Source organism: Chionomys nivalis, chromosome 15, assembly GCF_950005125.1.
Source record: "Chionomys nivalis chromosome 15, mChiNiv1.1, whole genome shotgun sequence".
NCBI lineage: Eukaryota > Metazoa > Chordata > Mammalia > Rodentia > Cricetidae > Chionomys > Chionomys nivalis.
Genome location: NC_080100.1, coordinates 52,829,486 through 52,854,719, shown reverse-complemented (window position 1 = coordinate 52,854,719; position 25,234 = coordinate 52,829,486). Strand labels below are relative to the sequence as shown.

The following is a 25,234-nucleotide window of genomic DNA, read 5'->3' as shown; positions in this document are numbered from 1 at the left end:
AGAGCAAGGTCATCTTCTACAACAATTAAAGCCCCACCCTCACCCCAGCATCAGTAATGCTGAACTCGAGGAAGCTTACTCTCAGTGTTCTACCTCTTAGGAAGACCTGTTTTCTATTGAACTGAGAGAAAGGTAAAGTTTGTCTACCCTTAACCTTAAGCCCTATAGAATCCCTTTTTCCAACCAACTGGAATGCATAGTCATTATAGGGCTTATATCTGTAGGGCATATGGTCAAACCCCACAGTAGAGACCTGCAACCATGGACAAGTACCAACTTTACATATAACTGGAGCCTTCTCTCCCACCTGCCAATTCTCGAATAATCACTCTGAGGCTTAATATTAATTACAAACTATTTGGCCTACTAACTCAAGCTTATTATTAACTAGCACTTACAATTAAATTAGCCCATTTCTAATAGTTTATACCATGAGGTTCATGTCTTGTTACCTCACATCTTCTATGGGAGCTGGTGTCTCGCCCAACTCTACCTTCTTCCTCCCAGTAGTCTTTGGCTTTTCTGCCTAGCTATATTCTGCCCTGCCATAGGCCAAAGCAGCTTTATTCATCAATGAATAAAAGCAACACATAATTGCAACATACAGAAGGACATCCCACATCATCTCCCCTTTTCTCTTTAATTAAAAAGGAAGGTTTTAACTTTAACATTGTAAAATTACGTATAACTAAACAGATATCAAGCAAGAATTATAGTATTTAGTCTATTTGTTTTGGACAAAATTAAAGAAAATAATCTATCATCTGTCCTATCTTTGTGAGTCTAAAGTTTTATTTCTAACTTATCTTTTATCATACCCGAGGAAAACTATAGCTATCTAGTCTTCAGCTCCGTCAAAGACCTCAGAAGGCTTTAATACTACCTGAGTAAATAGGAAGTATATTGTAAGCACTTCCAAAATTCTAGAAATAACAGAGACATCAGGCTACTTGGACCATCACCCAGAGTTATTTTGTAACATTGGGACATCCATCTTCAGCATATAGGTCTAGAACACCTGGCAGATTTTTCAGTGAAGCAGAAAATTTGAAGGACTGTTCTTCATATTTTGGCAAAATTTGTCAGTCACTTCTGTGGCCTGCAGAATGTCTGGCAGACTCTTTCATGAAGCAGGAACCCTGAAGGACTGTCCTGCCTTGTTTTGGCAAGTTCAGCAGCCATTTTTCTGTGGGTCCTGCATGTCCAGTTTGTACAGCATAACATCGAGCAGTCCAGGCAAGAGCAGTTTCTTACCCAAATAACTAACCTTGGCACTCTGAAAGCAAACTCCGTAAGGAGTTTCTTTGATGTCTATCATTATCTTGAAGTAATTGGTGCTCTCAGAAGCAGATTTCTCATGTCCAAAAAATCTAAGTTCTTAAAACAGTTTAAATGTCATATTCCATAGGACTTTGAAGTGTTTGAAGATTACCTATCCACTTGAAATATCTTTGTATATCTAGAAAACCTAAATAACATGTCTATAAGTTTGACTATTATAGATATTATAGATGACTACTAATTTGTATTTCTTAACTATTCATTACTTTTTAAAATGTGCTGCATAAACATAACATTTTAAACAAGAAAAGAAACATATACACATATACACAGAACAAAACAATTGACCTTAAATATGAATCAGTAAAATAATCTATAGTAATATAAATTATTTTGAGATTAATAGTTGTTTTTTATATCCTGTATTCCCCTGAATATAACAAACACCCATAACCTACCAAATAACAAAAGACCATCCATACCTCCCAAAGTATTCTTGGGAATGTGGATGTTGTTTTCTCCAAACTGCTAGGAAGTTTGTGGACAAAGTATATTTAGGGTCCCTGAGAAAATCTGAGATAATAGCCAAGTTTTGGAAAGACCAGTTATAACCTTTGTTGATAGATAACACCTGTCAAGGCTTAGGAGGTCTCCCTTGATCAAAGTTGGTCCATCTTAACCTGGACAGAATTCATAGCCTCTTGTTTCCTATGGAAACACAAGCAGAACCTCTTCTCCAAAGCAATGCATCTTTTAAGTTCATATATATATCTTCTGTTTTAAAGCTAAGGCATTTAAAAACATTTAGGTTGGTGTATTTTATCAGCCTCCCTTTCAGTCCCATGTCTCCCAGCAGCTGCCTCTTCTTGCCTTTCAGCTATCAAAAAATTCAAAATCATCACAACAATATACAGGATCCAAACTCCCTGTTTATTTCCCACCTTAATGTGGCTTTTTTCTTTTATATTATTTTTACTATCTCTTAGAGACTTTATTTTTTTTTAAACTATTTATATTTATATAACTGCTTATACCCATTTTCTTTCTTAAGTCTACAGACATTGTAAAACACACCGGAACCTGTTTAGAGGTTTTCCCATCTGGACCTCTTTTACTGTGTATCATTTAGCCTTTTTTGTCTGTATGAGCAAAAGCTAAATCCACCACATAGCACATAGATGATTAACCCCTCTGTACTGAGACCTGTGTGAGACTGCAGAAACCTGTCCTGCTGCTTAGCTCATGGCAGCCGGCAGCTGGCTCCATCTTGCAAACAGCTTTTGGGAGATGTGTCTTTGTGCTGTTGCTGGCATGAGACTGTGAGACTAGGAAGCCCATTGTGGCTCCATTTCTGTGTGTTCAGAACCTTTTTAAGCTTGTTCAGGTCTTAATGTGAATCTACGCCAGATGCTGGGCACCATTTGTAACTGGAGTTTTCTTTTCCGCCATCCAGTTCCCAGATAACTGCTCTGAGGCTTAATGTTAATTACAAACTGTTTGTCCATTAGCACAGGCTTATTAATTAGCTCTAAAAATTAACCCATTTCTAATAGTCTATGCTTTACCCTGAGGCTTGTGGCTTGTTATCTCACATCTTGCTTCCATCATGGCTGCTGGCATCTCCCTTGATTCTGCCTTCCTTCTCCCTATATTCAGTTTGGCTTTCTCGCCTAGCTATATTCTGCCCTGCTATAGGTCAAAGCAGTTTTATTCATCAACCAATGGAAGCAACGCATATTCACAGCATACAGAAGGGCATCCCACATCAACATATACTCTCTGCTTTTCACTATATGTAAATATGAGAAATTTTAATTTGTTAGGCACAGTAAAAGATTAACAGTACCAAATTATAATAAAATTGAACAATCCTAACAATATACTGTAATAAAACTTACTTCAGACTTATGAATTACATGTTCCTAGAATTTTCCGTTTAGTCCTTTTGGACTTTGGAGAAATGACGGGTGAAGAACAACCTGTTCTATGTGATGTTTTCTGTGCAGCACCTGAGTAGAGGCGGGAGTGTGGTGGCATGCTCAAAAGACTCCATCTGCTGCCCGAGAGTAGAGAACTCTAGAAACATTCTTTCATGTGGAAAGTAACCCTAACTGTGTGAGAAAAAGCTCCCCAAAAGAATAGCTCTGTCCAGGGCCCCGTTGTAACTCCATCACAGGTGCTGGCTATGTGGGTGTTCATAGCCTGGCCTTAGATTTTGCAGGTTTGGTTCTGGTGGCCAAGGACACTGAATTGGTTCTTGACTGTGCTTTTTGTGGAAACTTGTGTGTTTTGTGATACTGAAAAGGAACTCCTGTCTGACAGCCCTTGGTGTTCTGCTGCCTAGCGGGACCCACAGAGAAGCCTGGCAGCCTGAGGATGTTCTTGAACCAAAGAGGAAAAGTCTAGAGGCAGAGACAGGTCAATAGGAGAGACAGGTCTATAGGAGAGACAGGTCTATAGGAGCGCCCATTTCCAGGCTCTGCTTCACAGCTTCCTCTTCACCTGCTTGACCTTTCAGGTGGTGGTTTAGAATTTTCACTTCTTTTATTATTGCTCTAGATCCCACCAAGTAGAGGTTTATTTACACTAGTTAAACAGAGATTTGTTTATTATTTGTTTGTTTGTTTATGCTAAGGAATCCAAGTCAGGAACTCTTACACACTAGACCTGTGTTTAACCACAGGGCCACATCCCCAGCCTTAATGGTTGTGTTTTTGTTTGTGGTACAAACATGTAACAGAATTTTACCATCTTCAATATTTTTAAGAGTACAGTAGAAATCTTTAATCTCTTGTGTCTCAGTTACCTGGGTCTTGCAATAGCCTCTTGGCTGAATCGAGTTCTTTTATTAACTCGCTGACTCATTTAGCAAATGTTTAAGTGCTCCCCACCTACAAGATGGAGCAGGCATGCTGTTTGTTTTCTTCCAAACTGAAACTTGGGGCAGTGGTTTTCTAACTACAGCTAGATAGTTGTTCAGAGTTCAGTAGGCTCTCTCCTGTCCCTAGCTCTTCAGTGCTGTTGACATACTGGCCCATCTTGTGGGCTGTGTTCTCACTGTTCTCTCTCGTCAGGTTCTGTCTCCAGTTCTGCTCTAGTCAGTGTTCTTGTGTCATCAGCTGCCTTCGGTTACCACCATGGAGGACTTGCTGTATGGCGGGAGATTCTTGCGGTGCGCATGTTCTAAATGTGAATCTGCTGAATGTACGTGATCACTTGATCCATACTCCCGTCGTTGGCCATTCAAACTTCCTGCCTCTTCATCTTTCCCCTTAGTCCGTTTTCTTCTCTTGTTACTCCTTCTCTTTCTGTATCTTGTTTTTGTAGACAGGTTATAGTTCTGTAGCCTAGGTCAGATTGGCCTCAGACTTCCTGCAATTCTCCTGCCTTAGCCTTCCAAGTGCTGAGATTGTAGACTTGAGCCACCAAGTGCCTGACATCTTTTTTTCTTAAACATGTAGTTAGTCATTTTTACAAATATCTTTCTTTTCTTCTCAGTGATAGGAATGAAATTCCATGTTCACTGCTACACTCCCAGGAGCAAATGCTGTTTTATTTTCTTTCTTTCTTTCTTTCTTTCTTTCTTTCTTTCTTTCTTTCTTTCTTTCTTTCTTTCTTTCTTTTTTTTTGTTGTTGTTGGGTGGGGGGGACAGGGTTTCTCTGTGTAACAGCCCTAACTGTCTTGGAACTAGCTCTTGAAGACCAGGCTGGCGTCAAAGTCACAGAGATCCTCCTGCCTCTGCCTCTCGAGTGCTGGAATTAAAGGCGTGTGCTGCAAATGCTGCTCTTAATAACCATGCATAAACAAATACTGGCTGAGTGAGTGGATGGCCTGGTTATCTCTGTAGAGGTAGGAGCTGGGATTTTAATACAGGGCAGGATTGGGGGAGGAGGTAAGGAATTTGGTGCCTTGGTAACTGATCTGCTTGACAGAAGGTGCAGAGAACACTTCCGGGTCCCCAGCTGCCAGAGAAGATGAACAGAGAAGGGGTGACTTGTTGGCCCTTTATTTTGTAGAGCAGAAAAGAAAAACTGCTTCTTCCATGCTTACCCCTTCTAACTCCGTCTTCCTTTTAGAGACAACCAAGGTTTGGCCAGTGTGATCTGTCCCGTTAGCACTTAAGCAAACAGGAAGTGGGGCACAGTTCACCAACTGAAACCCTGGCTCTTTTCCTCTCCAGCTCTCTTCCCTTAGGTCGCGTCATGTCTCTGAGCCCTGGCCTCCGCTCTTTCACAGAGACGACAGCCGTGGCAGCAGTAACTGTAATCGTTGTCCCTTGCAGAGAGTGAGTGATTGGCAGGTGTTAGCTAGTACAGATAAGTCAGCTTTGTCTGTGTGGGATAAATAACATTCCTAACGCATGTCTGTGTGTTGAGTTCATGTTGTCACAGTCTGTCTGTGAGTCTGGGATGAGCGGCGGCTGTAACTGGAGGACTAGCTACAGTTGGGACCGTCCTGCCTGAGCTTGAGTTGTTTCTATCCTATATGTCAGTGAGCAGAAATGGATGCTAAATCTTAAGTTGTGCTTTAGCTAGGGGTCTGGTGATCTGAGGAGGTGGTAGGTTAACCCCCTTGTAGAAACACCCTACCATCTCATCTTTAGTTCACAAGCTTTTGCAAAGAGGGGAACAAAGACTATTTATCATCCCAGAGCTTAGCCATGCTTCCCCTGGTCAGGTGACCACCATTCATACTTTCCCCTCCTCTTTTTGGCTGTCTCAGGCACGTCTTGGACTACGGAGTCTGGGCAGTGCCTGCTGGTATCACCTCTGCATCTCTCCAAGTGCTGCCTGGCCTGGAAAGTTAACCCAGAACCAATAGCTCATTAATGGTGTGTAAGTGCAGTGTCCTCCCTACAGTGTGGCTCCATTCTCCATCTCCTGGCACATGGTACACACTATCTCAGCAGAAGGCCTCCTTCTTTAACTCCTTTTCAGTATTTCATAGGTGTTTGTAAAGGGCAGAGCCCAGCATGGACTATCCGGCATGCACTGCCCGGCATATATTACCCAGCATGCACCGCCTGGCACCATGGAGGCACCCGTACTCCTCTCCCTAACCCTTGTGCTGTAGGATGAGCCCTGCATAAACACACAGAGGGTGAGGAAGGTAAGCTGCAAAGTACTGGCTGTGCGGTCCAGGATTTCAGGTCCTAGGGCTGCCCAGTCTAAACTCTGACTTTCTAGTTTTCAGATCTGGGCTACACAAGTCCTTTCTATTATGAAACAGTAACAAAAACAAGTTAGTATTAAGGAGTGTGAGGCGAGATTAAGATGGTGAGATCCAGAACAGTATGCAGGAGAAGTAAAAGGGCTTGCAGCTGGGTGTGGCGTAACTGAGGTGAGCAGGTAAGAGGAGAGACAGGCTCTGAGCTAGTGCTGGTCAGTTGAAGCTCCCCCAGGAAAATACACACAAGACGCTATTGTGTTCGTGCATTCTTTTGCTGGCAGTCATAATAGACTAAATTTTAAGTAGGGAAAGTTTCTGTTCCTTTCCGTCTATTTATTTTGCCTGTTTCAAAAAGATGAACACCACAGACCGACCTGTAGGCAAGGAGTTAAACATGAGGTAGCCAAGAGAAACTACAGTTAGCTTTTGGTAAACTATGATAAGACTTAACTATCCACAGACAGCAAAAGAAAAAGGCCCGTGATAAAGTTCTAGCTGGTTATGTTAATGCGCGAACAAAGGCAGCATAGTCTTAACAGCTAGCAGACCTATGTTGGCCATGGCGTTACATAGCAGCAAGTTAGAGATGTGTGGAAGAAGGCATTAAAGCATGTAAGAGTGTGAACATGCACGATCATCTTCCTGCTTGAACCGGTAGGGTGTGTAGAACATGTGGGTCTCTATTGACTCAATTTCACTATGCTCAGAGAATTAATCAATCTTAATAAAATTTGCCTCAGTCTCTTCTGAGTTTCTGCCCTACGTCATGTTAAGAGCCCATAGACAAACATTTCAGCATACCCCCTCCCTACAGGAGCAAATGAACCTCTGTGGCAGCCCCCTGTTGGGTCCCTCTGGGGGCTTCTGTTTCAGTTGTTTTCTGAAACAGAACTTTGATCATTCTGCTTTTATTTTCTTTCTCTCTGCAATAGAAATTTCTTTTAAATCTCATCCTTGACCATGACTTTCACTCCATGAGTTTGTGAGAAAAGGACCCAGAATGGAAGTTTTGTGTGATCATGAGCATTGGCACCCAAACCCTTGAGTTAAGCTTCACGCTCAAGGACCCCTCCATCCCTGATCACCCCCACCCACTCCTGCTCCATTTCACAGCTACCTGCTGTGAGCTTCAGAACCTGAAAGAAGATTTGAGCTGCAGAGAGCACTCTTGTGTGAGTTAGGTACCCCTGTATGTTTGCGTTTGCACCTACACAGAGACCCTTGTGGACTTCCTGCTGTGTTGCTATTTTCAGTTTGTACTGCTGGTGTGGACTTCCAGGTAATGAGGATATTGTGTTTTGACTTAATAGAAGCACCTGAAGCCATTCCCAATCCTAGCTCATGTTTCCTGTTACATTTCCTCATAGGCCTCCCATCAGTCCGTGGGATGATGACTTCCCAGGGCTGGTGGGCAAGGCCGGGAAGGGAGATTGGAGATAGTATTCACTTTTTGTGGGATGTGTTTTGGCTTCTCCTTTGATAAGAGGGAGCAGTGAGAACAGCTGGCCTGACTTCATTTTGACCCTTTCCCAGGCAGGGACAAAGCACCTTTTACTTCTGAAGCCTGCGTTGCGCATGCTCAGAAATGAGCTGGGCAGTGGGAGGACTCTAGGAGTGACTCATTCCTCTTTGTGATTTGTTTGAGGGACAGAAGCCTCCTCAGAAGGGAAGAGAATCACTTAAGTACTTACTGTGTTCACACGTTCACTTGCAGAAACATCTTCAAACCTCATTGCTGTTCTAAAATACGTAGGTTTCCCTTCCTCCCTCCTTTCTTCCCCTCCTTCCTTCCTTTGACAGGATCACATACAGCCCAGTGTGCATGTGCTACTCTTTAAAGAAAAGAAGTACGTACCGTGCCACATGCCTGTAATCCTAGTGCTTGGAAGGAGAATCCAGAGTACAAGACCCGCCTCAGACACATAGAGAGTTTGAGGCCAACATGGACTTCATAAGACTCTGTCCCCAAACAAAGCAAAACAAAAGTAATATACACATAATAAAAGCTTGAGTGTTAAGAAGTAGATGTTTCTTTCCCCTCCCCATGTCTAGGTCATTCCCCTGGGAGTCTGTTTATAACCTTGTGTCTCCCCACATGGCTCTGTGTACCTCTCGGCACAGGTAGTTTATGTCAGCCATGCGGCCACACTCAAGCTCTCCAACCATGTGATTCAAACAGCAATTCAGTGTCATTTCCAGAGGCTAACAACTCCAGAGCAGGGTTTTATCAGGCTGTTTTATAAATGGTCCCTTAGCATCTTCTCCCAGGGCAGTCGCCGTGACTGTGTGCTCATCTCTCCCGATGAAGACACACACCACTGGGATAGGGACTATTCCAGGGATGCTGCTCAAAAACATCAGCCTCTAAAGACCAAACAGAATCACATTTTCAGGTGCTGGAGCTCAGTACTTCAACACCTGAACTTTGGAAGAGACACTATACAGAATGAGCAGGATATATATATATATATATATATATATATATATATATATATATATATGAATATACGTCTATATATACAAACACACACATACATATAAATGTAACAACAATAATGAAATCAGAGGTCATGGTTTTTAAAGAGAGTAAGGAGTGTTGTGGGGAGGGAGAGGCAAGGGAAGAATGAAATGATGTAATTATATTCTTCAAAAAAATAAAAGAAGTAAGATAAAAATTATAGTGCTCTGTGATATAATGCTAGTAAGAAATTCAAGAGTTTAGCATGTGGTTTTTGAGTTCGGCCCCAGGGATTGGGAATGCTGGTGTGTAGCAATGAGGCGAGCAGGCCTGCTTTTTTATACCACCCAGCTCCTGCCTGGCTAAATCGTATTCATTTAAACACTGTCTGGCCCATTAGTTCCAGCCTTTTATTGGCTAACTCTCACATCTTGCTTTAACCCATTTCTATTAATATGTGTAGCACCACGAGGTGGTGGCTTACCAGGAAGATTCTAACCTACGTCCATCTTGGGCCGGAGCTTCATGGCGTCTGCCCGACTCTGCTTTCTTCCTCCCAGAATTCTGTTCTGTCTACTCCACCCACCTAAGGGCTGGCCAATCAAAAGGCCGAGGCAGCTTTTTTTTTTTTATTAACCAATGAAAGTAACACATAGACAGATGACCCTCCTACATCACTGGTGCTTTTGGCTTGAGGAGTTTGCCACTCACATGGCTTCATCACCAGACATTACTCCTTCAGCATCCATTACTGAGGCAAGAGTGGACAGTACTGCTTTGTTCGTTTTTTATTTTTAAACAAAAGGCTTTAAAAGAGTAATTTTAAGCTCACAGCAAAACTGAGTAGAGAACACAGAAACATTTTACACACACCCTGTCGCCACAGAAGTTCATCTTCCCAGAGCTGACAAGCATCCTTCCAGGATCAGCTTCCCTAGTGACATCAGACTCTTCCCATGATCACCCTCCCTCACAGCATCCCCAGCACAGTGGCTCGTTTGTTTTCTCTGATGACTCTACATCTCCTTTGCCTCCCAAATCCCTACTCAGTCTTGGTGCCGCAAACCTACAGATACTTGTTTTATGAGCCTGACTTGTGTGGCAAAGGCTTGTGCCCTCTAGAGACACACACAGTACACTAGCTTTTCTCTCAAGCTTGTGACAGTTTGGAGTTGGACCAGCCAAGGTTTGTCTGAGGTAAAGAACAGGACAAGTAAGCTCTGTTCTCCAAAACTGGGCCAGCCAGCACAGGTGGAGTACAGTTTCCTGGAATTGTACTCTTCCTTTCACAGACACGGTTTGCAGTTCCCCCTGGTGCATTTGTCAGAATTCAGCTTAAGGCCAGGCGTGTATTTCCTTGTTTATTGTATGGTTTGCTCTGAAGAGTGACTCTTGGTATAGCAGAGAAAGGCTACTGTTGAATTGCAATATTTTTTTAGAAGTTTTGTTCAATATGTACATACATATGAATGTACATATGTCTGGGTTTTGGCAATACTATGTTTAGACCAATTGTGCTGCATCTGCTAGGCAAACTCTACCACTGGACCCTCGCTCTGTAAGTACAGAGAAACATGTGACAAATACGGCGCATACATTGGTACATGGCTTTAGTGAAAGTGTAGGACTGAACTGCGTGCTTCACTGCAGTGTCTTCCATAGTCGTGTCCTTTCTGTCACTATTTAGATACATTTAAATGTCTGTATGTATTTATTTTCCCTTCTGTGGAGAGAGTGAGCTTAGCTATTGACTCTGCTCTGGTATAGTTCTACTATTAGTTTGAAGGTTTCTAGCTAGTTCTAAAACACCTAGGATGACCAACCTGTAACGGGAAGAGGCTTACTGGGCTCAGCGTTTTAGAATGTGACTGGATGTCCCTGCTGCTGTGGGCTTATGACAAGTTGTGCATCATGAGGGGCGCATACAGCAAACAGAGGGAGCCAGGGCCTCTCAGCTGCTTTTCTTTTCTTATTTAGGGCATATTGTTCCAGACCAGGCTGTAAATGGAAGGCTTTTCTCCATCCCACTGGTCCCCCTGGACCAGTTTCTCCATGCCAACCTGTTCCCAAATAACCACTCAGAGGCTTAATATCAGTTACAGTTGTCTGGCCAGTGACTTAGGTGATTTCTGGCTAGCTCTCTCTGTAAATTAACCCACTTCTATTAGTTTATATTTTACCATGAGGCTGTGGCCTGTTACCTCATATCTTATTTCTTGGGTGGCTACATGGTGTCTCACCGACTTCACCTACTCTCTCTCTATCTTTGTTTGGATTCTCCACATAACTGTACTCTGCTAATTGGCTGAAATAACTTTATTAATCAACCAAAAAAGCAACATATATGCAGAAGAACATCCCAAATCATCTCCCCTTCTCTATCTAATTAAAAAGGAAAGTTTTAACTTTAACAAGGTAAAATTACATATAGTGAAATAGTTATTAAGCAAGAATTGCAGTTATAACATTTAGTCTATTTGAAGTAGGCAAAATTAAAGATATTATCATCTATTCTTTGTGAGTCTAAGGTTTATATCTAATTTATCTTTTATTATAATTAAGGAGAACTGTAATCAATAGGTTCTCATCTTCCGTGGAAACAAAAGCAGAACTTTTTTTTTTTACAAAGTAACGTATCCTTAGACTCAAATTTTGAAGTTAAGATACCTTTAAAATTTATGTGTTGGTTTAGCTTACCAGCCCCCAGAATCAATGTCTCTCTGCAGTCAAAAAATTTAAAGAAATCACAATAATACACATAATTCAGACTCTTTGTGTATTTTCTATCTTTACATGGCTTAATATGCATATTTTATACTATTTTTAAGGATTTTTAAATTATTTTAATCTGACTGTTTTTCTCCTCCTCTCCTTCTTCTTCTCCCGATCTATGCATATTTATCAAACACATTGTGGCACATTTATAGGTCTTTTTATCTGAAATCTGTCCTATTGTGTATCTATAATCGTTTTCTGATCAAGAGTGTTTTAAATATAAGAGGGCATGGCTAAGACTACAGCCATGACTTTGACTGTTGGCCTTGTGCTCAGCCCTCTCATGGTGGAAACACACTCACCACCAGCGTCGGGACCACTGGGTGGGAGCCGCATTCACCTCCCAACTCTGGGGAGCAGTATATAGCACATAAACCTTTTTCATCTGAGTAAAAGCCTAAATCTGCCATGCAGCGCATGGCTGTGTTCTCAAGTCTGAGGCTGTGCTGTCAAGCCTGCACATAGCAGCTGGAAGAAACCTCTTTGTACTGCGGCCTGTGAGAGAGGGAGTCTGCCATGTTTAGCGGAGGCCCGCTGCTACCAGGGGACGTGGTTCTGTACTGTGACCTGCAATGAGAGACATGAATTGGGAAGCCATTCTTGGCTCCATTTTAGAACCTTTTTAAAAGCTCTCTCGGGTTTATGTGGAAATTCCTTGGGCACCATATGTAAACAGAAGGCTCTTCTCTGTTCCACTGGTCTCCCTGGACTGGTTTCTCTCTGTTCCAAAATAATTACTCAGAGGCTTAACATCTGGCCAGTGACTTAGGCTATTTCTGGCTAGCTATCTCTAAAATTAACCCATTTCTATTAGTTTGTATTTTACCATAAGGCTATGGCTTATTACCTCATATCTTACTTCTTGGGTGGCTATATAGTGTTTACCCGACTCTGCTGACTCTCTCTGTATCTTTGTTTGGACTTCCTGCCTAGCTTTACTCTGCTAAGCCATTGGCCAAAACAGCTTTCTTCATCAACCAATAAAAGCAACAATATACAGAAGGATGTCTCACATCACCAGCCTTTTACTGTGTGGTCATTAAGTGATGCTTAAGGCTCCAACTATAGAAAACTGCTTCTAAAGGAGTTTTATGGGTTAAGTATTTATTATCACCTTTGAACTTGGAGTGCAGCAAATCTGGTTATCTGAGACAATGTGACTTAATCAAAAGCTAGGAAAGAAGAGGGAGAGTCTAGAGAATCCGTTTAGTTTGGGAGCAGAGGGGAAGAACACATTGGGTTCAGTCCTAGCATATTATAAACCCTGTGTAGTTGTGCATGCCTGTAATCCCAGCATGTGGGAGGAGCCTGAGGCCCAAAAAAATACAAACAGAAAAGATGAATGAATTGTAAAGGAAGTGGAAGTGTGGCTGGAAAAAAAAAAAACAAAACAAAAAACCACAAACGCATGCAGCAGCAGTAGTACCGCAGCGCTACCTGTTGGCTCAGCCTAAGGAGAATTGATTCTTTTATAGTAATGACATAGGTTTATGAGCCTTTTGAGTAAGATGTGCGGAAAGTAGGATGTAAGGTGCATAGAAGACATTAGCAAGAATTTGAAGTGATGTTACAGCGCAGAGAGACAGAGGTTCTAACACTGGAGCCTTCGTGAAGTAAGGGAGGTAGCCTGAGATGTGACCCGACTTCTGGGATCCACCATAGCATCATAATTTGCTGTCCTAACTATATACCTGTTGACTAGTCTCATTGTGCATGGTGTTTACAATCTACTCTTGTGACTGGTGTTTGTTTTGAAGCTTTGCAAAGTCCCAAACTTCCTTCCAGATCATTATCAAGAAAGTGAATTATTAGGGCTTAGGTTCAGTATAGAGCAGTGTTCATACTCACATATTCAGATGTAATTTGCAGTTTCTGTAATTCCTTTCAGAGAAGACCTGTTGAGTAACAGCTCCTCCCTCAAGTCAAGTGCGCCTGGGGAAGCTTCCCACAGCAGTGTATAAGGGGTGTCCTGTTACATTGTTACTCTATAAGTGAGGAGTAAGTGGCTTTGTCTCTAGGTGGCAGACCCTCACCTCCTCCACAGAGACTGACTTCTAGCTTGAACTGCTGTCCACCACCCTGCTGCCTTGTGTCTTATCAAAGACCTAGTTTTCCAAATAATAGAGAGGACATTGAATTGGAAAAGTACTGACTGTACAAGCACAAGGAACTGGTTTGATTTCTAGGTCCCATGTAACAAACTGAGTGTGGCAGCCCACCTCTATGATCCCGGCACTGGGTCTGCTGACCAGCTGACTAGCTGAACTGATGAAACCCATATTCAGTGTAAGACTCTGTCTTGAAAAATAAAGTGGATACATGGCTGAGGAGTGACACCCTGTATAGACTCTAGCCTCCACATACATGTACACATATGTGCAATACACAGGGTCATGTGGCACCATGATCTAGTTTTCCGAAGTGAAAGCCTTGTATACTGTTAGTAGTACAGCAGGAGATCTGAGCTCACTGAGCCCATCCATCACTCATTAGCTTAGAAAGATTGCCCCTGATAGGTATGAGGCTGAGAAACAGCACATGTGTAAGAGGTACCTACAAACTTGTCTTTGGGGTTTCAAGTTGCATGCTCCCCTCTACAAGCACATCCATGCCCTCCCAACATGTTCCTAGGTGACACAGTTTGTATTCCGGATTTTGACTTTTGATGGTTGGGTCCAGCTTCTTGTTTCCCATGTCTTCCTTCCCATGTCCTGTTTCATGTAGCGCCTTTTCTAGTTCTTAGCTGCTGTTTTTGCTTTTAGCTGATCCTAGAAACCTTTGTTTTCTCTTAAGTGTAATAATGACTGTGTGCTTCTGAGGAAGTCCCTTTCCTGCTTATTCCTGGCGATCTCTCAAGCCATTAGTGCTCATCTTTCCAGACAGACTGCTCCTAGCCAAAGCTCTGCCACACACTCTTCTTGTGTCCTGTGGTCATGATGACGGAGAGAGCAGTCATCCTTTAGCCTGGAAGGTCCACCAGCCGAAAACTAGGGCAAATGTTTGTAAAGCAGTGGGCCTATATGGGATGCCAGCTGGGTCTCCTGTAATTTAGTTCAGACTGGCACTACCAAGGTTTGGTGTATAGTTTCACAAAGTTGTCCCAACTTCTCAGGCCACTCATAATCTGAACATCCCGTAGCCTATCTGATTGGGTATAAGCCTGAGTTTCTACCCTTTCCTTCTAGGGTTCAATAATTTGCTGAACCTCTCACAGGGTTTAGGAAAAACTCTGTACTTGTTTTTCCCTGCTTACCATAAATGTTAAAAATACACAGCCAGATGTACAGGGCGAGGAGCCCCAGAAGTGAGAACCCCAGTAGTATCTGTTCCACAGTGATGGGATACATCTCCAGTACACATGGATACTTTTATTGACACAGACGTTTTGAATCCACTGGTGAGGGTTTTTGTAGAGATGTCAATGTGTATCACAACTGTTTCAATCATCAACCATGGATCATTTAACTCAATCACCCCTTCTCTCCCTGAGAGGAGAGAGTGGGGAGCTGAAATTTCTAATCTTCAATGTCACGTGGCTGACTTCTGACAGCCAGGTCCTAAAATGACTGGGAAGAGGGGCAAACCAAGAGTTGTGCTGTTGAACATAGACTCAGATGTGGCTTAATGGGACTTATGAATAACAAGATACTTCTCATTCACCCTTGAAATTTCAGTGATTTCAGAGCCTCACATTCCATGACCCTGAAGAACAGTCTTGTGTTTCTTGCTAAGTTACAATGACACACTCTGAGAAGATGTTTGTGTCTTCCCTAGCTGGCCTGCTGTTGCGGTTCTGCTGGATGCTCCCTCTGCTGCGGCTGCTGCCCTAAGATCCGGCAGTCTCGGACCACCCGCTTCATGTATCTACTCTACTTCCTCCTGGTCATCGGCCTCTGCTGTGTGATGATGTCATCCTCCGTGACTAAGCAGATGAAGGAGCACGTAAGTTTGTGGTTCTTGATGGAGTTGTATGAGAAGCACGATTTAGAGGACTGGGTTCCATACCACTGTAATTTGGGGTTTGTTACATGCCTGTTGTTGAGATAAAACATCACGACCAAGGCAACTTATAGAAAGAAGTGCTTATTTGGGCTTACGGTTCCAGAGGGATACGGGTTCATTCTGGTGGGTTGGCGAGGCAGCACATGGTAGGCATGGCCGCAGGAAGTTGAAAACTCACATTTTGAAGCATAGCACACACAAAGCAGAGATAGAATGGAAGTTGGCAAGGCTTTTTAATTAGCTTGTGGCCCCCTCTTTCCTTATGACATACTTCTTCAGTAAGGCTGCACCACCCAAATCTCCCGCCAAACAACACTACTAACCAACTGGAGACCAAGTATCCAAATGCCTGAGGCTGTGGAGGACACTTCTCATGCAAACCACTTTACTTGGTCACTGAACTATCTCAGAACTTGTCTTCTGCGTCCAGGCAAGCAGGCTAGCCATTCAATAGCTTGATCTTTAATTAATCAACCAATTAATGTTTGGTATGATGTCTAGGTATATCTGTGGATGTGATGAGGTATGCTGTGTGTCTGAGCACTCATGAAGATCAGAGGAGAACACCAGGTGCTCCACTCTCATTCTCTGCCTTGTTTCTTTGAGGCCGGGTCTCTCACTGAACCTAAAGCCGGGTAGGTGGTTGGAGGCCAGCAATCCCCAGTGAGTCTTCCCCATCCCTGCAGTGCTGGGGTTATAAGTATGGGTGGACGCACTCAGCTTTTTACATAGGTGCTAGGATCCAGCTCGGGCAGCAAGTACTTAGCTACTGGGCCATCTTTCCAGCCCCTGGTAGCTTTGTCCTTAGTGGCAGGATAGGCTTAGTTGGATGCTGTTGGTAGAGAACGTTGATGTCAGAGGACTGTGTTTGGTCTCTGTTTTGTTTAGCCGTCTTTGATAAAGACAGTCTTTGCTTGTAGAACTCTGCCCATCTCTGTCATAGGGATGACTGCCAGTGTTTCAAGTCACAGCTTGTTATGAAGATGTAATTTAGGCCGATGGAAAGGATGATGTAGCGTAGACAGTCTCATAGATACCAGGAAGTGGTTTTTGAGGCTTTTAGCTTTTCTAGACGGAACACTTGGACGTTGTTGCCTCTGGGACTTACGGCAAGAGGTCAGCCATTTCTTGGGCAGTCTACTCAGGGCTGCCTGGAGTGTGACGTTCATGGAGACGGATGTGGAGCCTTTTCCTGTTTCCCCATAGCAGGACTCTTGACGAGCTGTATCAGAGTGCAGCGTGCTGTGGTCACAAGAAACCCCAATAAACAACACAACTCTTCCTGTCCTAGGTTCTGGGGGAGAAAAGAGAGACTAAAATGTCTGCAAGTAGGGGCCAGATACGATGCTCACTACTCAACAAGGCAGGTGAACTCATGCAGCTTGTGTTTGCAGGGAGGTGGTCTTTCTCCTGAGCTCCTAAGCCAGCAGCTCTCTCATCCGTGCTTCGTGGGCATGGTTCTAGGGCTCACTAGCCAGGGAGAGAGGGCAGCAGCATGTTGAGGGCAGCTCTCATCCCAGGGGAAGTGGTGGATGAAAGCGGAGCTGTCGAGGCCCATTTCCCTCTCGTACACCACTCAGCCCTTCATCCTCACAGGCAGTGGGGAGGGAGAGAAGCCGAGCCTATAATGGAGCTGCATCTCTTCTGTGGTGATGATAGCCTCAGCTGGGGCAGCTCCTAAGCAAACTGAGCCCGAATCCTGTGCTATACTGTGGCCATTTAATTGCACTCTGCTTTAAAGCAATCATTTCCCTTCTCTTTATGCTGGGGATGCAACCCAGGGTCAGGCATGAACTAGGCGATCTCTCTACTGACCTACACCCCAGCCCCATGACATTTTCTTAAAAGCTCTTGGTCTATTTTTATTCTGTTTATCCTTTAGTTAGGATAGGCCTGTTGGAGCTTCCTGTTGGCTAATGCATTTCTAACTGTAGCCGTATGGTTTTGATTAGAATATAAGCTACTGTAGAGCCTCCAGTGAAGGTGCCCCAGTGGGTGGCATGGTATGCTTAGATGAGGGTACAGTTTGTCTCTCAGAAGAAAAGATGTGAACTTTTCTGAGGCTTAAAACAAGGTAAAAACCAATAGGTTCTGTGTAAAAGTTTAGAGGTAGAGATGAAGGGTTTGGCTACCTTGAGGAGTCTCTGCCATATTTGCTTTGTGCTATTGATATATTTACCACCCAGCCCTACTAGCATCATGCTTTAACTTGGTGTGTTTGGGGAAAGAAGTTTGGGCCTACGGGGCCTGGAAATATGGCTCAGCAGTTAGGAGCACATACTACACTTAAGGAGGACTGAATTTGGTTCCCAGAACCCTCTTCATACAGCTCGCGCCTGCCCGTAGCTCCAGCTCCATGGAATCTGGCACCCTTTTCTGGCATGCACACATATATACAGTGTATATATTTTAAAATTAAAACTTTTTAAATTAAAAAAGTTTTAAGAGCTACAAGGCTAGAAGGATAGATTTTAACTCTTCTGCTGAGGGTCTGCTTAATCTTCCCTTTAAATTCATTCATTTGAAAAGAACCCCCAAAAGACTCAGCGAACCCTCTACCGTTGAGCTGCACCCCAGCACACCATTTCCTACTTTTATTTTTCTAGTAGTGCGATGCTCTCTTTTTAATTTCCTGCTTGATGACCCGCCGTGGTCCTGTGGTAAGAAGTCGTATCTTAGCCGATGCCGTGTGAGCCCTGCTCTTAAGCTTTTGGTGCAAGTAGAATGAAAGCCTTAGGTCCACGAGACAAAACCTGTGACTCTGCCAGTAGGTGACATCTCTTGGAGCGAAGCACTGCAATTGCGATTGTATGGGTGGTGTAGAAGCCCCAGGTGTGTGTTTCAGGCATACATTTTATAAAACACACCTGATTCCTGTTCGGGTATCCTGCTCCTTCTCCGTGCAGCACCCACTAACAACTCCATCTGCTATCTCTGCTTCCTGACAGAACCTTCAACAGGAAGATGTTGCCTGGTGTTGCCCAGGAAGGCTTCATGAAGGAAGTAGCATATATAAGGAAAAGTATTTTAAGAGCTGCTTTTTATAGGCTACTACCATAATGCCATTTTAGTTTGAGCGTTTTACCTGTGTCTTTGTCCTTCTTCACCACTGCCCTTGCCCGTACAGCAGGTGCTGTCAACATCCCATTCTTCAGGGAGGAAGCAATGAGTCATTTAACCAGTTTATGTCTGGTCTTAACAGCCACGGAGAGGTAGAGTTGGGGTTTGAACTGTGTGAATATGTGCTTAGCTACTGCACTGTCTAGCTGGGAAGGCAGAGGAGAGCAAGGACAAGAGAGACAGGAAAAAGACCGTGGGTCACAGGTCCATGGGTAAAGGAGGAGCCATTGTAGATACCCAAGCAGAGGTGATCATCATGGAACAGGGAGAGCCTGGGGGACATGAGCACACTGGGGTGACTTGGGATCAGAGATCAGATGGAGTGGGGGAGGTGCAACTCTGGAGCCTGTCTCTGAATATACCTATTTAAAACTGGCTTGGCCAGGCTTCCCGCATAGGGAGTGAGGTCACTCTGGGTGGAATAAATCCTTTTCCCTTCAGGGGACAGCTATCTGGCCACAAAGTCAGCTTGTTTTGTGGTGCTAGAATCAGGTTGACCTCATGCCCAGGCGACACTTGAGGGTGGGTCCTGAAAGGTCTCCTTGTAGTGCACAGGCTGGTCCCCTGCGGTCCTTGCCTGCCCTTTGTTGGCCTGTGGGAGTTCGAGAGGTGAGAGTGGCAGAGGAAAAAGAACTGCAAACTTGTGGCCTGCACGGGGTGTGTCTTGTGTTGTGTTCCTTGGAGACCCTCCATATGCTGTGGTGTTACCAACTGATGCTGAAAACAAGCACAGAGCCCGTCTCACCTCGGCAGGACACTACTCAAAGTCGACCATTTTCCAAGTCACTGCCACTCAAAACTGCTCAGACTTCCTGCTGGGAAATAATGTGCAAAATAAAATGTTTGCAGAGAGATCTGAAGGCACAGACAAGCATAACGCCATCTACAAATGAATGAAGAACAAAAGACAATAAAGATCGTAGTAGATGCTTCACGGCAAAATGAATACTTCTTTACAGTTCAAATCTAAAACAAATGTATTACAGTGTCATGTTCCACACTCCATATACCAAACAAATGAGTTCCCAACACTGTTTATCATATATTTGGGTTTTAAGTTGTTGTAATTCACTATGTCAGACATCTCCCCCAGTCAGAGCAGTGCAGAACCAAGAATACAGGGAATGTGGACCTAAGACGTAAGATTGGAGCCCTGAAGACTCTTCCCACATCGGCCAGTGAGCACACAAGAACCTTCCTTTGTTGTCCCTTCCAAATGACTAGCTTCTGGGGCTCTCAGCTGCCACCTTTATCTCCAAACCAGGCAGGCAGATCTTATTTTATCAGTGAAGATCTGGAGCCCTATTCTCTCGCCTGCTTCTCCTCTTGTGATCCACATTCTGAAGTCCACTAAAGCCCCCAAGCATCAACCAGCTCAAGTTCTGTACTTGCTTAAACACCACAGTGACTGGGAATAACAGCCTGCTTAGAATGGCTCCTATATTTTGACACAGGAAAAAAAATGCTCCAAGAAGGGAGAAACCACATGCTGTGGCTCAACGTACCGGAGACCCTTCTCTGAGCCAGTGGTCTCATGGGAAGAGGGGTTTCCCTCATGCAAAAGCAGGGCAAAGCTGCCTCAGCATCTCTTCCAAGTTCCTTCTCACGAAGATACACAGGCAGCATTCTGAAACCAGAAAGAACCTGCTGTTCTCAGCCCACACACCACAGGCCATGTGACCCTGACAGGGCCTTCCTAAGAGCAAGAGTGCATGGTGGGAGGCAGTGACACACCCCAGCAGGCCACGAGTCTGCAGTTCTTTTCCTCTGGATGGGAGGGGCTTCTGCTCATGGCTCCATTGACATCTAAAGCAGTGTCTTGTCCTCTTCCCCTGGCCTCGGTGAAAGCACTTAGGCTGATGTTGGCTCTCCCTGCTCTGACTCCTGGCCAGGGCCACATTCAGACAGTTCAGAAGCATAGACAAATGCCTGGAAATTTTGGCCAGGTGTATAGATTAGCTTTTATTTGGTTGGGAAGTTCCCTTGTTGTCTCTTTGAGAGAAACTGTCATGCTGTAGGGAGACCCCACGCCTGGGCTATGCTTGTATCTCAGAGTTCATGATAAGTTTAGCAACTCTTGGGATAGTGTTGTCTTTCTGATGGAGTCGTGTGTCAAAATGGACACCTCCTAAACCATGAGCTAAACAAATTCTGTTTTCTTTAAAATAATTACCTTGTATTAGGTATTTTATTATAATAATAGCTAATGGACTAATACATACTTGGACTTTTTTTGTGTCTGGTGTCTTTTACTTAGCATGTTTTTAAAGGTATATTGTAGCTATGTTAGTACTTTGGCCGAATAGTATTCTACTTCATGAATACTCCATATTTTATTTGTGTATTCCTCAGTTGATGAACACTTACGTTATTTGTACTTTTTGACTCTTAATGATAATGTCACCATTTTTGTGTGAATAATTATTTTCTGGGTATATACAGTAGAATTTCTGTACTAGATGAAAATACCTTGCTTAATCTTTGAGGAGCTACTATGCTGTTTTCCAAAGTAATTACACCATTAGCACCCCCGTCATCATGAGAAGCAGTCATAGTAATAATGTGTAAAGGTTCATGTTTCTTGTGCCCTTGCCAACCCTTATTGTTATCCTTTCTGTCTCCCATCCTGGTGTGTCTGTGGTGTCTTGAATGCTACTCTGACCACTGTGGTTCCCCTGGGGCAGCTCATTCATCTCTGCCTTTGGCTATCTTCTATGAAGAATTGAGGGTAGAGGTACCTTCGCTCAGAACAGAACTGGGACATTCTTAGCTTCTTCCTTCTCTTCCCTTTGTCCAGTACCAACCACAGACAGTACTGATCATGGACAGGCCATGGAAATATTTGTTTGTGCTGTGCGTTCTACTCAGTCACAAATGAGTTGGCCACACCGGACTTTTGCTCTCAGCCTTCCTTCTCCAGATAATTGATCCCACGGGTGAGGACACCCTTGCTACTTTAGTTCCCCATTGGAGTCACCCATGGCCTTAACTGTCAGCTGCAGAGGCTCCGTCGCTTGGGTTTTGAAGAAGTTTCCTAAGTACAGCATCTAATTGTCTAGTTAGTTTGAATGACATGTTGCACTACTTTGGTGGTTCTTAGAGTTGACAATGCCGTGTAATATACTTAAGACTGCAGACTGACAGATAAGCTACTTCCTTTCCTGTCATCAGCATGAAGAACTAAGAGGGCTATGATGACATGATTGTCATGTTGTGTGTGGCTTGCCTTCCTGGGCTAGTCTCTGGATCTGCAGCTAAAGCATCTAATTAAAGAAATGAATAAAAATAGAACACAGCTCACATCTATGATAGGGGATGGTAAACAGGGGCCTGTTAAGTGTTACACAGAGGAAACAGGGTTGCTTTTTAAAGGGTATAGTTTGAATCAGTTGGTGGAAGAATAAAGGAGATTGGAAAATGGAAGAAGCCTAAGGGATTATTTTACCCATCTAGTTGTCTGACAGATGACATGGCCCATGAAGTGGAGTGTCTCGTCCAAGGCTGAAAACACTAGTTACAACAGAGACTGAAATTCAGAGTCCCTGGGTGCTTGGCCAGTGATTTCTTGCTCTTATAACTAGGTTTGCTTGTTGACCAGATAACCTGCAAAACTCGCAGAAACAGCAGTCCTAGCCTAAAGCAAGCCTCGCTTCCCTTGTCTCCTAAACTCTGGATACAGGGACAGGGGGAAGGAGCCTATCTAGGAGGTGACATCCATTTAGTAAGCAGAGCTTTCCTTGACTCCTGGGTGTTCTCTGGACACAGTAGCAGGAAGAAGTAGCTGGTGACCTTCTGGAAAGGTCACCTTCCCAGCTGCCTCCTTCCCTTCCTACAGCCCAAAGCTGGGCTCAGAGAAGGGCTGTGGGTCTGAAGTGGAGCAGCCACAAAAGAAGTGCTCATCTGGTGCTGCTCGGAAAGCGGACTGCCCTCAGGGCGTGCTCGTGTGTCTGTCTTTCTAAAGCAAGCAAACAGCACTGGTGAAGAATACTTCACTTTGCCAGACACCATGCGGTTTGCTTGGCTCAGAATGGCAGGGTTCATGCTAAAGCACAAATGTCTGGCTCTAATTGTGAGCCTGGTTTTTATTGGTTGAGTGTTCAGAGTGCTGGAACCTAGGCTCTAGTGTTGTTGGAGTCAAAACCCCAGGCAGAGCTCTCCATTCTCAGAAACTGCCTGTTAGTTTTTAAAATCTTTATTATTTATTTATTTATTTATTTATTTATTTATTTGTGTGTGTGTTAGAATAATATCAAATAAAGAGAAATCCTGCTAATGCAATTCTTTTATTCTGGAGAATTTTCAAGTTTATTATTTTAACCCAACTGAGATGAAATGGCTTTCAAAAATCCTCTTCCTGAACGTCAATTGAATTCCATGTTAGTGTGCCTTATGGGTCAATTGGGTAGAATTGTGGTGAACACAATTCATGTAGGTCATAGATTCACTGGACTGAGGGCTAAGGGAGCTGGCAATGAAGCTCCATCTCTTACATTTTCCTGGGTCCCATCCTTTTTCAGTCAGGGTCTGAGGGACACAGTTTTGAAAACAATGCCATCTTTGGTCTGAGGTCATCTAAACCAGAAGCAAATAGTCCCTGCAAGTCTCGACCTTGGCTCCTCTCTGCTGGGTCTGTCCTCCACACAGTGAATGGTGCTGGGAAATTGTTCTGTACTTGAGGAGGCCGCCCTTTGTACTGTGCTGAGAGGCTTTTGTTAGATTCAGACTCAAGGACTGAGATGACTCTTGTCTAGTAACCACGAGCTTGCCAGGAGCCATAAAGCAATAGGTAACTGTCATTGTCCTTGACTGTCAGATCCCTTACACAGAGCTCTTGGAGGCAGCGGATGTTAGCTGGACCCTTTTTAAGGTCGCCCTGGCCCTAAGAGGGAGAGAATGATGACATGAGAATGACTTTTTTCTTAGTCCTTTCCCTGTGGCCATCAAAGCACTTGCAGATAGAGAGACCAGAGAAGTGCTTACAGTTAGGATGAGCACCATCTTTTGCTATAAAGTTGGAGCCCAAAGGAGCAAACACCGCAGTGCAGAATGAACTAGAATGAAGCAGCTTCAGGTCAGTGGAACAGGAATAAGCACATAAATGCTGTGAGCACAGTAACACCCCAACCCTGGTGTTGTTTCTGTGGCGTTGATTATTTGGGGACAACTAACGTCCGAAAATATTACATGGAAAATTCCAGAAATAAATAATTCATATCTTTAAACTATGCAGCACTGCCTTACTCTATGCTGCTTAGGATATGAATTACCCCTTTATGTCACCAGCTGTCACTCAGAGGCCTTCTTGGTTATCAGATCTGCTGTTGTGGTGCCGGTACTTTTGTTCAAGCAATCCTTATTTTGTTTGTTTATCTGCTTGCTTGTTTATTGGTTCTGGGGATTGAACCCAGGGCCTTGTACATGCTGAACAATCACTCCACCAATCAGTTGTAACTAGCCTCCCCTTCTCTCTCCTCCTCTTCTCTTTTAAGGTAGGGTCTCTCTAAGTGTCCTAGGCTGTCCTTAAACTTGCCTTAGCTTCCCAAATGTGGTGGGCTTTTAGGAATGTGCCACTATCCCCAGCTCAAGTGATTCTCATTTTATACAGCTCCAAGTAGTGATGCTGGCTGTTCATTACAGTGTGTTACTATGATTATCTCATTGTATCATAGGAATTGTGTTATATTACTCAGCTGATTTGCCCATAGTTTTAGGCATCCATTGTTCTTGTTTCTGTTTTTCAGGACAGGATTTCATGTAGCTCATTCTGGCCTCAAACTCCCTACTAGTGGAAGATAACCTTGAACTCCCTTCCTTTTGCCTCTCCCTACTACATGCTGGGATTTGCTGGCATTACAGGTGTGCACTGCTATACCTGCAGATAAAGTGAGCAAATGCAGTCTAATTTTGATGCTCTTCTGATGTTCTTCACAAAGTATGATAAGGGATATTACTTTGGGTAAACTGTAATCTCAGTACATTCTTTTTGGAATGTGGAACTTTGAAACAGGGCCTAACTGTGCACAGAACAAGAGAACTTGATTTGTAATAGCTCAGGTGTACAAGAACATGGACCTTTCTGCCCTGGCCCCAGGCATGCATCACCAGCTACCCAGTACATTTTGTGTTTATATACATACATATACATATACACACACACACATAGAAAGAAAGGAGAGAGTGTGTTTATTTTGTTTTGTAGTGTAGACCAGGCTAGCCTGGAACTTGCTTGTAGCCCAGTTTACCTTTGAACTCAAGTGATTCTTCTGTCCCTTAACCTCTGGAGAGTATGGATTACGAACAGGCACCATGATGCCCAGTTTCTGATTGCATTGTTTAAAAACTCCTCAAATCCGCTGCTGCTTTTGTTGATTTGCCCATTCATGTAAGTGTTGGTATCAAAGATTGTACTGGGGATAAAGACTAATCAA

At 43.6% G+C, this 25,234-nt stretch overlaps 1 protein-coding gene across 1 annotated transcript in view; it reads left to right on the top strand.

The window, feature by feature from the left end:
• Positions 1–25,234, top strand: part of Serinc5 (serine incorporator 5) — a 99,475-nt gene that overhangs the window by 32,015 nt on the left and 42,226 nt on the right. The window contains exon 2 of the mRNA XM_057789716.1: positions 15,459–15,626. Within this exon, the coding sequence (XP_057645699.1) occupies positions 15,459–15,626 (168 nt within the window). The remainder of the gene's footprint in view (positions 1–15,458; positions 15,627–25,234) is intronic.